At 39.8% G+C, this 13,196-nt stretch overlaps 1 protein-coding gene across 2 annotated transcripts in view; it reads right to left on the bottom strand.

Moving 5' to 3' along the window:
- ATP13A4 (ATPase 13A4) overlaps window positions 1-13,196 on the bottom strand; it is a 38,577-nt gene that overhangs the window by 21,222 nt on the left and 4,159 nt on the right. For both annotated transcript variants that reach the window (XR_012057359.1, XM_030279939.4), the window contains exons 2-10: window positions 9,635-9,808; window positions 7,034-7,168; window positions 4,752-4,822; window positions 4,579-4,659; window positions 3,664-3,733; window positions 2,700-2,834; window positions 2,211-2,283; window positions 1,446-1,577; window positions 62-232 (exon numbers count right to left, since the gene is read on the bottom strand). Coding sequence is in view for 1 of the 2 variants with exons in the window: in XM_030279939.4 (XP_030135799.4) it covers window positions 62-232; window positions 1,446-1,577; window positions 2,211-2,283; window positions 2,700-2,834; window positions 3,664-3,733; window positions 4,579-4,659; window positions 4,752-4,822; window positions 7,034-7,168; window positions 9,635-9,808 (1,042 nt within the window). In the remaining variant the exon portion in view is untranslated. The remainder of the gene's footprint in view (window positions 1-61; window positions 233-1,445; window positions 1,578-2,210; window positions 2,284-2,699; window positions 2,835-3,663; window positions 3,734-4,578; window positions 4,660-4,751; window positions 4,823-7,033; window positions 7,169-9,634; window positions 9,809-13,196) is intronic.

The following is a 13,196-nucleotide window of genomic DNA, read 5'->3' as shown; positions in this document are numbered from 1 at the left end:
TGTCAGAATGTTCCAGTGAAAAAAATCATGGAAGGAAAAACAAACTCAAGTGTTGACTGACCAGTCCGCAGCACCACAGCTTTCACTACTCCTCTGTCATCTGCCTTGGTCTGGATGACCTCTGTTCCACACAAGAGGACATGTTTTCTGTAATCCTCTGCACAGTACACTCTCCAGGGCTGGAAATTATCAGCTCGGGGTAGGTGGATCTTTGTTACAGGAATACTTTCTCCTAGGGAAGATTAGCTTAGATGAGGAAAAGTGCAGTACACTTAATAACAGCCTGCTGACTTTCAAATAAGTACCTAGACATCTAGGTGGTAAGTTAATACCACCACCAGTATTAGTGGTGGTATTAGAGAATACCACCTAGAGAAACCAGTTTAGAGAAATTTTACTTTTATATTTTGACATCTGCAGAGTGAATAGAGCTTAAAGCCTAGCAAACAAACAGATTGCCAAAGAGTTTTTCTTTGCATCAGTACAGCAGCTTCATGTAAGTCTGAGAACTGAAAGCAGTCCAAGGACTCCAAACCCTGACTGTAGATGTAGAGACTTGAAAAGAGGCCTGAACTGGTGTTGCATGACTGCCTTTGAATGGCCACAAGTTGTTTACCTTATTTCAACCCCATGTGCAGATCACTACACATTCCCTCAAGCAGATGGGAACATGATATCCCCTATTCTTCCTCTCTAGTAAAAAGGAGAGCCTTTAGCTCAATTCTTGACAGGTGACAAATACCCTATTAATGTCAAAGCAAACACTAAGGTGAAGAAGAAATATTTTGTGACAGCTGAAGTTTTCTAAATTAAATGTGTTTCTGGAATTTCTCATTTATATGAAATTTCAGAACTGTCAGTTTCAGTTTGATTCAGTCCAAGACCATATTTAAAGACAAGAAATAGAAGTGTGTCCTCCTCCTACACCAAAAATCCTGCTTTCCAGTGACCTCTCCCACTCAGTGTGTCCTCCACTGCTATCACAGGAATGGGAGTGTCTGGAGGGCTGGACAGACACTCCACAGTTTGGAGATGTTGCAGTGGTGAGACATCCAGTGAGTGACAGAAACTCCTGCAGCCAAAGTGGACTGTGGCCCCTGTGTAGGAACAATTTAGCTTCATATCCATTTTCTTCTCCTGTCCTGCTCACTCCGCTTCACTGTCCACTCTTTCCCTTCTAATCAGATCACCTCCTCCTAAATCCTGTACCCCATGAAGGTAGGAAAGGATAAATTGCCCTTCCTAAAGTTCATATTGTCTGTTTAGACAATTAACAACAATTCAATCTCTATTATATTGAACCAAAAGTATCCCCTGCTCGGCCAGCTCTGGACTGTCTCACAGAAAGAAATGCACATGATATCTCCATCTGTCCTGTGTCACTGGCTGAAGCCATGGGGCGATGATGGTGTTCAGGTGGCAAACCTGGGAGAGACGAGCTGTACCTGTCAGCATGCTTTCATTTACAGTGCACTGCCCGCTGACCAGGATGGCATCACAAGGCAAAAGGGTTTTGCCCTCTTTCAAAATCAGCATATCTCCAGGAACAAGATGGTGTGATTCCAGCTCTTGGAAACCTGAAAATGACAAGTAATTCAAACTTTGTGTTTTATATATTTCTCTGTAGCAAGGGGGAAAAAATACGAGGAACTAACTGCTGAATAGAATTCTATATAATCGTTGATAAACAAAGGACCACAGTAGGACCTATGTATACACCTCCAATATTTAAGAAAAGCCTAGGCATCAGTTCCAACTGTAGAATTCACCCTTATCTACCCAGGATCCCAACCAATGGTTACTATTCCATTGCATTGACCTAACTGAAGAGCCTTGGATCTAAATTTCTTCATTTGACTTCATCTCTTTGGACTGTGCTCTAGATACCTTGACAATGAACAGACTTTGCATGGAGCAATTACATGGACTCACAGCCATTTAATGGGTATGTTGTTGGCTATGTCAGCACTGCTTTAAGAAAAATTACTTAGTTTTCCTGACAATTTTCAACTAAGGCTGCACTCAATTAATATGTTTGAAATGCCACAACATATTTCTAAGTCAAATTAACCCTATGTGCAGAAGTGAGTTAACTGAGCTGAGAAACAGAAGATGAAAACCACTTTAGAATAAATCTATTAGTATACATGCTTTATATAAATTGCTATAGAACCAAAGCACATTGAAAAAAAGAAGCATAGAGGAGTCACCTTCCTTATTTCTGCAGACAGTGACCATGACGTTGTTATGAGACTCAACCAGTCTGTGCAGTTTAATGGATTGCTATAAATTAAAGAAGAACACACAAAAGTGTTGCATCTTACTTACATGATGCAATCTGTCCACTAACAATTATTTCCTTTTGTTGTTTGTGGTTATGAGAGCCTTCAGAAGCTGGGCTCTGGCTCTACCAGGAGCTATACAGCCACACAGAGAAAGAAATTCCCCACCCTAATTACGGAGAGCATAACAAAATGTTACCAAGTGAAGCAATGGAATGGGGAAGGGAGGATGTGGGTAAGGTACCACACAGAGATTATAATGACTAGGAGGCCAGGCCATTGCACCTGCTAGTACACAATGTCACAGGACTAAACCTCCGAGTAAGTCTTGTAGCACTGTGTGCATGTTGTAACATGCTGGCCTGTCCCAGACATTAAAAAGTAAATCTGCCTTGTGGAAAGTGTGAGGTGTCTCACCTTTCTAAGATCATATACGGTCAAAAATATTGAGAGGAGAGACATGAATATGATGGCATTGGCATACTCCATGTAATCTTCAGCAAACCACAGACACACACTGAACAGCTGGAACACGTAAAATGGATTTAGGACCTGTTTGGAGAGATAGCAGTAGTAAAGAGCTGGCCACATTTAAATGGCCCCAGTATACTTAAGACAGTCCAACCTGTTAGAAAAGGTCTGGAATAAGAGACATTAAATATTGTGACTTCTGACCCCCTTTGTAATTTTCTTAGTAGTCACTTTAGTCTAATCAGATTGGACCATCTTCATCTGACAGAAGGGACAAATAATACGGGCCAACAGGATATTATTTGGGATATGAATGACTCAACCCAATCCATGTTTTGTTTGCTTCTTACAAGAAATGTAACAAAGGTGAGAGAAGAGCAGATTGTGCTGTGAGCATGTAGCTCACATACCATAAGCACACTGCCACAAACACTCTGTTTAGGCCACATATAGGCTGTTCCTGTCTGAAAGCGATATTGGTGCTTTGTGTAGTGCTGTGCCCAAAATCATGAGCCCATTGGAGCTCTCTGCAGCCATAGGCATGTACCAGGTACTGCTGATCACTTAACCTCTGTTGATTAAGAGACAGCCCTTATCTGAGAGGTTTGATCTCCAGTGCAGCTCAGAAACCTTCAATGGTCCTAAGAAGGCAAATAGAATGATTTCCCAGGACAGAGATACATAGAAATACCAAGCTGACACACAGATGAAGATGGTATGAAGATGGAGGATAGGGAAAAAGGGAGAATGAAGGAATTTATGATGATTTCATAGAACAGCTTTCAACAGGATTTGAAAAAGAAATGTGCTTGAAGAATGAGTAGTGGGAAGTTAAATCAGATATAGAACCAATTAGATGTACACCTGGCCTCCCAAGCAGCTTAGAATAAAAGCAACATAAATGCTTAACCTCTTTGATGAGTAGTTTCCAAATAGGGATCACTGGAACATCAATAGTGTTTGGCCCACATATAACTCTCCTGTACAGGATAAAGATACATCACTCACAGATAAAACAGTGACAATGTCACTTGCTCAAGAAAATACAGATTTCAGTAGTCCTGAGAGCTTCTTTTGATTCCAGTTTAAAGGCTGGGAGGATATTTTTTCAAGAAAAAAAAAATTAATGTCCCTACAGTGCTCATGTCAGAAAAGATGGCTGTACCAGTGACATTTACTTATGCAGACAAGAGGTGGAACACAACCTATTAGGCAAATGTTTCCTTCATACAAGAATTACTTTGAGAGACCATAAACAAAGGAATTCTGCATCTAAAACTAAATGATCCAAACCCAAATAACTTTACAAAAAGTTAAGAATGATTGGAATGTAAGATTTGATATGAGCTAAGGTCAGGAGCTGGATTTTCAGTATTCAATCAACTGAAGACTACTTCTCTATCTAGGAGTTTCATAAATACATGTTCTGTAACTTGCTTAATGATACAGTAGTTCATGAGAATAAGTTCAATGACTAGAACAAGTCGATTTGGAGCTCCAGTGAAGAAGCAAATACACAACTTATCTGCACTCTTCCACAGAGACTTTCTCCTACTCCAAATAAAAACTGCTTAAAGTTAGTTACAGGACATATTTCCTGAATAAGAGCAATAACAGTGGTGAATACTGAGACACTTCAAAAAAATTGACAAGGAATAAATATTGTCTAGTTATTTTCATTCAATATTTCCATGTGCAGCTGTTTCATCTAAAATTATGTGCATATTAATAAATACACAAAAAACTCATGGGAAGTGCACCAACAGAAGAAATTTACATCTCTTTGAAATCAATATTTTTAGTGTTCATGTTTTAAAATGAGTACCTGACATTCTGTTCATTGCAGGTGAGACCAGAACCAAATTTATCATGTATAGCTGAGCAGGTGTAGTGGTCTTCTAGGACTCTAAAACAGAAAGGGAGTGGGTTCCTTAGGATATTATTCACAAAGACACTTGCCTTCTTCAGAGGCTTGTGCAACCAGTACAGTGAACTCACCCAATTTTCTGGAACTGTTTTGTATAGACATTCCAGACATAGCGGATTTTTTGTACTTGGATAGTTTTCACCTGGAAAACAAGACAGGGACAACAATGCAAACAACACAGCAAACAAAAATACTCTGAGACTTGCTCACAGAGCTCATCTAGGCATCCTCACTGGGGTCAGGTACAGGTAAAGAAAGTTTTGTGGGGGCAAAGAGGGAGAGAAGACAGGATTGCATACAATGACACCCTAGTTGAATTATAGATGGGGATCCCCAGCCCAGTGTGGGTTCCAGTAAGCTTTACATATCTTTAGGTTAAGCAAGTACAAAGCAGTGCTCTTTCTGAAGAAAGGAATAATCTCCACTCTGATCTTACAGAATGAATGTAAGAGATCACTGATGCCATGGTGATACACAGGCAGCTGAAAAAGACTGTCTTCAGCCAACAGCTCCCTTGTCTTCTGTCTGGCTTTGGTGAAAGCAGGGGGCTTTGGGCCATTTCCAAGCATGGTGCTGAGTCCTTCAACTAAACAGATGTGCCAATAGACAAGAAAGGCTATCCCAGGATACTGAGTCACTGCTATGCTGAACCCTTGCAGAGCAGTTACCCATTAGGAACACACTGTCATTTATAACTTGCAAGAGGAGTCTGTCCTGTCCTGCACAACAAGAACAAAGCCTGTTAGAGATAATGGCACTTCCTATCAGCTGGCAGAAGGCAAGGCTATACACCTGTACACATGAGTGATAAAGAAATCAGCTCTAGGGAACTCTCCCTGCCCAGTGCAATAAGCATTATTATAGACCAATGAAATCTAGACTCAGCTCATCCACTGACTCAAAATGGAGCTATAACAACAGTCATTAACTTAACAAGAGGTCTGAAGTTAGGATTTCATGCAATAGGAACTGAAATATCTGCAATGCTAAAAACTGGAGTGAGAAGCAAGGGACTCAGTGCCCTGTCAAGTCCTTGGACAGCTCTTGGGCACTACACAGAACTCTGTGCACTTAGGTAGCTTAAATGGCAAAAACACTTTATAATTTACTTACAAGTAGGGACTTCTGAATTGCTAGGGAAGGATTAAACTGTTCTCTCTTTGATGCTTTGAAATCTGGTCTTTTCTATCTAGATGTTTTGATTGATATGAAAGTGGTGTTCAAAGGGTCTATTATCTGAGGCTATATTTGGCTTTTTTATGTTACTAATTTGATCCTCAAAAGAATGTTACAGATCTGTCTCCACTTTCTTCATATAGTGCCAGTTGATTAAAATAGTTGGCACTACACCTTCCTATGTACAATAATATATGTCCACAGTAGAAATAACAACAGCTTTGATCAGCTGAAGTTAGCTTTATATTGAAAATAGTTACTAAAATTTCTTGTAGATATAAAACAAAACTTTAGTAAGTTAGAAATTTATTTTCTGAAAGGAAAAATAACTCTTTTCTGGATTCCTCAGTGCAGTGCTCTAGTATCTATAATCAATAGCCAGATATTAGCAAATGTATCATTTTGCATTCCTATTGCTCATATAAACATAATATGTAATGCTAAGCAAGACACATAGCTGAGCTGTCTGGTACATGTTTAAGACATGGAATAATTATATTTACTCAGCTCATGAGGGACATTGAGATCTGCTTGGATTAATCCATCATCTACTTTCTCCACAGTGTCTCACTGGGATCTTTTGCAAGAAAAGTTAATAGTGACTCATGTTAACCTGACTCCAGCAAAAGCTCTTTAAAGAAGAAATTGGTGCATACAAAGGCAAAGAAGCAAAATGTGTTGATGTGATGATGATTGATATTTCTGGAAATACTGATGTAGCTCAGGTACTTTTCTTTCTATTCCCTATCAGATGCATTCATCCCTGTTTTCATGTAACTGGGGAAGTTGCAATCAGTTCTGCACAGTTTCCTTTCAGACACACAATCACCCCTAAATTCCCTGATTCCTGTGCCAGGAATGTTTGGGGTTTTTTTTGGAATTCTGATTCTCAACTGCCAAGCCCAGTCTCCTGAAGCTCTCCTACTTACGACATAGGTTTTCTCTCAGAAATAGTGAGAATTCTCATTTCATAACCCTCCTCAGAATAAGAGAGGATTTTTACAGAGGCAAATACAGTTGAGTACAGTTCTCTTCTTTTTCTACAGCTCACTGTATTCCTCAAGCTTCAAGATTCTCAGCTGCATATGTTTCACAGCTCACTTTTACTCCATGAAGCATGGCTGAGATTTGCCATCAGCTCCCAGCCATCAGATGCTGCAGAGAATACTTTACTTACTAGCAAACTTGGCTTCATTATGGCTTTGCTGAAGATTGAGTCTTCCTCAGTGGCTGGATAGTCTGATCTGCTTTTGATAAATGCAGACATAGAGATCCATGTCACAGTCTTACGAGAATAAGTCCGAAAATCATCCTAAGTGGGTATAGAAGAGAAATGTCACAATTTGCCCCAAACACAGACCAAATTCACTTTCACTTGGATGATTACAGTATGATTACAGTATTACAATTATTACAGTAGCCTTTCTAGAGGCCTACTCTGGTTTTTTTTAAGGATTAGCCAACAGAATCCTCCCAACACTTGTGATTTACAGAAAAATCATTAGAATAAGAACAGAACCACTGTCCTGTCAAAATGTAAGTACTGCAAATACTTCAGTGACCACAGGTCTGATGTTTGGCTGATTAGGATGGAATGTGAACACCCAGGTCAAGATCTAAGACAGGCAAACAGCACAGGACAATCTGAGATGCAGTGACCGTGCTGTAAAGGGAAGATCAAAAGGAACACAGCGCTGTGCTGCAATATGGATGTTTAGTGCCAGCACCTTACTCACTCCTGAGTTAACACTTCATTGGAAGAAGTGTCAGCACTTATGACACCTTAGACAAGCTTTCACCACAAACTGAGTTCGTGACCTTCCCAATTTTGATAAAGCAAGTTGAACATTAGAACTGCCTGATAACAAGGGTTGGTAGTACAGTCTGAGAGATTAGAGTGACTACTGTAGTGAGTAGCCCCATGCTAGGTTTCAGTCCCAAACACTAAACTACATGCATTAAAGCCAACTATGAGACTGACTTACATTCTATGTGTGAGAAGTTTTGCAGTTAGGAAACTTTAATAGGAAAAGGAAAGAGTAAAAAAGATTTCTGTACTAAATATGAGTCCTTTGGAATAATTTAATTATTAAAAGAAGAACTTTAATGATGCTTATATATCTTATTTGCCTGCTTTTCTTCTTAAACTGGTCTTTTGAGTAGAATAACTTTATTTTCTGATATTTATCTTTAATTTAAATTTCAGAATTGGTAGACATTGGGATGCAGATTGAGATGGGAACCAGTGAATAACACAGGTGATCATTATTTGAACTAAACTGAATCAAAATTCAATGACAAAAGTGAGTTAATAGGCTCTTATATTGCAAATGCAGAGATAATGATGACTTAAGAATTAAGGTTTTATGTGAAGCAAAAGATAATTCCAGGGATCAAGCTGATGAGATTACTTGTATCCTCATTAGCAGTAGCCATCACATTTGAGAACTGATATAATCATAATATAGCCAAAACAAAACAAAACTGTCATTTTAACACAAAGAATCATGAAGGAAATCTTAAAATTTCAAACACTTAGAGCATATTTGAGAAAGCTTCTTGATAGCAAGAATATACAATATAATTCAATTCCTGTTTAGTTACACAAAGGATCATTTTAAAACTCATTTATTTGAAAAGTGCTTGACATGACACATCTTTTTAAAATTGCACACAAGAGTAGGCAATTAAAAATACAAATTGAATTGAAGATTAAGAAGGGATATTAAGCCTAATATGATGTTTTTAATAAAAGAAGAAACATACCCTCACACTATTAGGATGCAGATTGTTTCATTATAAAGTATTCAACAGGCAGATCTGTGCTTTTCAAAACCTGGGATTTCAACTGCATACTGCTCTGCTCATTTAAGAAGGCAGCTCAAACACAGAGGCAGTAAGTGATCCATTTTGTAATTGCAAACATTGAAAATGCCATTGTTCATGAATCTTTGAAGCAGAACAAATCAAATTTCTGGAAGTAAACCAACTCTGCCAGTTCCTGGAGTATTCAGGCTCAGCTGGGATTCAGACCCAAGTCTCAGTTTACCTCTTTAGTGTTGCAGTAACTTCCATGAAATAAAACCAAGGATTTGCACATGTTGCAGTGCTTCAGTACAGTCCTGAGCAGGGAGAGACCTGTATCAGGAAACTACTAGCAAAATATGCCAGCTCTGAAAGCATTAACTGCATGATTGCAAGCTTATTGGACATGGGGAAATGGAAACATAGAGCCAAGAAAACAAGCAGTGTAGGCTTGGCCTCTTCTTTGTCCTGATCCCTCATGACACACTTGGACACTGCTGGGGACACTGCTAGACAAATTTTTAATTTGGCCCAGTAGATAAATTTTGGCAGAAAGGGACATCTTCGCCAGAACAGCCAAGTGAGGGAAATGGGATCTGCTGAATGCTGCCAAACAAACAGATGCTTTTAGAATCTGGAGCACAAGGCTACAATGTAGAAAGCACAGGGATGGTAGAAGGGAGAAGGAAGGACTGAGAACAAACAACAGTCTTGAAACGACAGATATTACAGGTTTTATCAGCCTAGTGTCTTTCACCTTGTCTGATCAGCTGTTACACTCCATTCCCATTATCATCATCCACATAATTTGTGGGATATTTTGAAGGTCTTTTCATCAACAACAGTATACATAAGATATTATTGAAGGAAACCAGCAATGTAAGATTTCAGCTAACTGGATACTTTACAGTTAACTCACCTTCCAAATAGCCACCTACTAGGGACTAATTAAAAGATTAAAGCAGACACCTACCGTTGTTCTAAGCAGAACAATATCCGCTTCTTCCAAACTACATTGGATGCAGCTTATCCACACATGCCACTCTGGCTTCCAGTAAAACAGCAGCCTCAGAGCCCCACAGGACAAGATGTATCCAGCAATGCACAAGGCCCTTCGGCAGCCTTGAGTTTTGTAGCCAAATATGTCCTGTAGAGCAAAAAGAAGGCAAAAGTCATTGTTATTTCTCCTAAAGAAATGCCTGGAATACTATACCTTCCTGTCACTCGCTGCTCTCCCATAGCTACTGTTAGGCATGGTACTGTGAGAAACAAGCCACAAAACTTGTATTTGGTTACTTTAAGTGTCCTAAGTGTGATTACCAAAAATTTGCATCTTCAAGAGAACTTTTCATCCACCTTCACAAAATCCAGATTGCTGGAACCTGACCACCATTTTTATGTAGTTGTGAAACTTGGCATGAAACATTGTTTTGTTTGTGCATGAGCAGGAATGATAACAAAATATACAGGTTCAAACTTTTATTCCAAGTCAGGAATTCAGATTTGACCATCAGCTTTCTTAAGGGTCAGACAGCTGAAGAGCTTAAGTACATCTGCCCCAGGGGATGGTGAGTGATCAGTGCAGAGCTGCTGCCTTAGAAGGGCTCCCCTGCTCTAGCAGTGATCTGCAGTAATGCACCTACACTTCAGAGACTCAGCCAGTGTCTCTGCTGGGTGCTGAATGACACTGTGTGCCTGCACCAGCTGGAGCTGCTGTGCATAACTTGGCACAGACACAGCTTTTGTAACTGTTACCCTCCTCTATGACAGCTCCAGTATCAGGATTTTGGAGCCTGCTGATATGCCATTGTCCTATCATCTAATGACAACAACAACAACAACAACAACAACAATAATAACAACAACAGTTAGGAGGAACATCTAATAAACATTTGCAAAATGCTTTACATGAAGGCCAAAGGAAGCTACTTATTTTAGTTCCATGAGTATGTATTGTAATTCCATTTTTAAAGCTGGGGAAATTGTTACAGTGAGGCAAGGTGACTTTTCCAAAACATGTCTGTCATTTTAAGAGCTGCAGGTCTTGGTACCGTGGCCAAATTTCCTCTCAGTACTGCTACCAGGACTCAGTAAATGTGAAACCAAATTTATAAAGTGAATGTATAGAATGATGCAGCCTAAGCTAAGATGGGAGATCCCATGGCTGCGATTACATCTGGTGGCCAGGAGAATTAAGGTTAAGGTTCCTCAATTCTTCTTCTGAGTATGTTTGCAGCAACTGTGCAATCTGCTGCTGAGGATCAGATATCTGTAGCTGCAGATATTGCAAGACCCATTTATAAGGTGAGAAGAAAAGGCAGTGTAATTGTAAGGATGACTAATGCATAATTCCTGGTTCTGTGCTGGTTTCTTTGCTTGTTATATGAAATGCAGGCCCTGCCCAGTGGTTCCACACGCTGCCTCGGCACACCTGCTTTGTGGCATTCTCCAAAAGACAGCCTCTGTCATCCTAGGCAATCTCCAAGAGGTTTCTAAGGGGAAGAAGTTGGCAACTGTGAGGAAAAAGTATGGTAAACAACACAGGAGAGTGGCCTGCACTGCACAGAACCTGGTTATACCACCTGTGAGATGCACACACAGCATTTCCAAAGGCTTCTATAATTTCTGAGCAGACCAAGATAGCAACTCTGCAGCAGATAGAAGGAAGCCCATGGAGGACAGCAGACTTGCTAGGAGATAGCTGGATAGTTGCAGTCATGTGCAATTAATATTGACATGCTCCTATAACAAGGTAAAGGTCTCCATTCAACTCTTTCTAGCTGTAACATGACCAAAAAGGTTAAAGAAATAGTGTCAGCACAAGCATAAAGAGTAATACATAGGACAATGTGAACTTACTCTTCACAGCAAATGCTTACTAGCAGGATCCAGATTGCTTACTAGCTTGGATCCAGACTTCACTTGTCAGCAAGGCAAAGGATCTCCCAAGGAGACAGAGACACCTAAGGGAAGAACTCTTAAAAGAACATGCCTTTGGACTTCCTTCAGTATATGGCTGGACCTGGAATAACTGGAATAGTATTTTTAAATTGGGATGGGCATGAATATCAGGGTGGGGAAGAACAGGATTGCTGCCATATGCATCTAGCTTCTGTCTGTGAATCACTCCTTTAATTTTCAGTTTTTGTGTCTTACACCCAATGTCCGAGAAGTCAGTAAGGCTGTACTAATAGAATTAAGAGAGAGGGTGGATGCTCTGCATATTATTGGCAGTCATTTGGGATCCTCATCTGTTGGCAGTGCTCTTCACTGAATAGTTCAGTGGTTTCCCAAGTCTGATACAACAACATAACCACAAAACTAGAGGAAACTCTGTATTTCTCTGTATTTTTGCCTAGGAAACCATTCACCAATATATGAAAGTATGTATCTGAGTCCCCCTGTGACAGCATATGTTTTAAGGTCTTTTTTCCAGAGTAGTTGAAACTCAAAAGGTGATTTGAATCCATAGACTCCAAGACACTCCCCAGAACCAAGCATGCATCAGTATTTCTCATCTTGAAATACAGAAGAGAGGCAAACAAGGAAAAGAGCTAATCTTTTTAAGGTATTCATTATGCTGGGTGCTGGATCTTGCTGCTTCTCACAAGGGACTTTCCTGAGACAGACAGAGAGACAGATAGATAGAGGGATACCACCGAGCTGTTCTGACTCTTCAAGGGCATGGCCATACGAACAGAGGCGTTGGTTCAGGTTTGTTGGTTCATGTCTTGATGAGTGTGACATTTCTGAATACAGCTGTTTAGGAGTTCTAAACGAGTAATCTGGGAAAGAATAAACACCAGATGGTAACTGATGCATCTAGATGTCTATGAAGGAATCTAGTGCTAAAGCTAATAATTTCCCATGTTTTGGAAATGTCTGGAGTGGATCACCTGGGCCACGTCACTGAGAAGTAAAGCTAGGCAGGGAAATAGACTGAGTTCCAAATTTGACTTGTGCCAAAGTCCCTTGAGCCAGAACCTTTCAAGCTTAACTTCAGTACAGAATGTTCTGTTAGGTTGAGGAGTTTTTTTTCTGGCCCTGTGCTTTCAGCTGGAAGGATTATAGCAATGAATGCTGCATTCATAAAAAAATTAATACATGAATAACTCCTTGTTGAAGCAGAAACTTCTCACTCATCAGATAAGTCAAAATGGAATTCTTTAGAAGAATTCTTAAAACTATTATCTTCCACGAAAAGGTGAATATTAGACCCATAACAGAGGTATCCATAATGTGCATGAAGAAGGGAGGAACAGGCACACACATGGTGCAGGTTTGTTTAGCCACATGAACGACTTATAGTAATTGGGGTTTAGAAATTCTTGATTCACTCGGCCTCTGCTAAAAGGATCTCTAAGCAAATGCACGTCTACTATGGCAAACAATACTTTCAAGGCTGGCAGAAATCCTGGTGAGAGGATCCAGTGAGGGCACGTCTGTCAGGTTACTTTTATGTTGTTAAGAAAATAACTTTTGCTGTGTTTCATTTCATTGTGCTGGTGCAGTCATCAGAAGAGGATCTGACGAAT

The sequence above is a fragment of the Taeniopygia guttata genome, chromosome 9 (genome assembly GCF_048771995.1).
Source record: "Taeniopygia guttata chromosome 9, bTaeGut7.mat, whole genome shotgun sequence".
NCBI classification, from domain to species: Eukaryota; Metazoa; Chordata; class Aves; order Passeriformes; family Estrildidae; genus Taeniopygia; species Taeniopygia guttata.
Note: the sequence above shows the minus strand (reverse complement) of the source record. Positions and strands in the feature narration are given on the sequence as shown.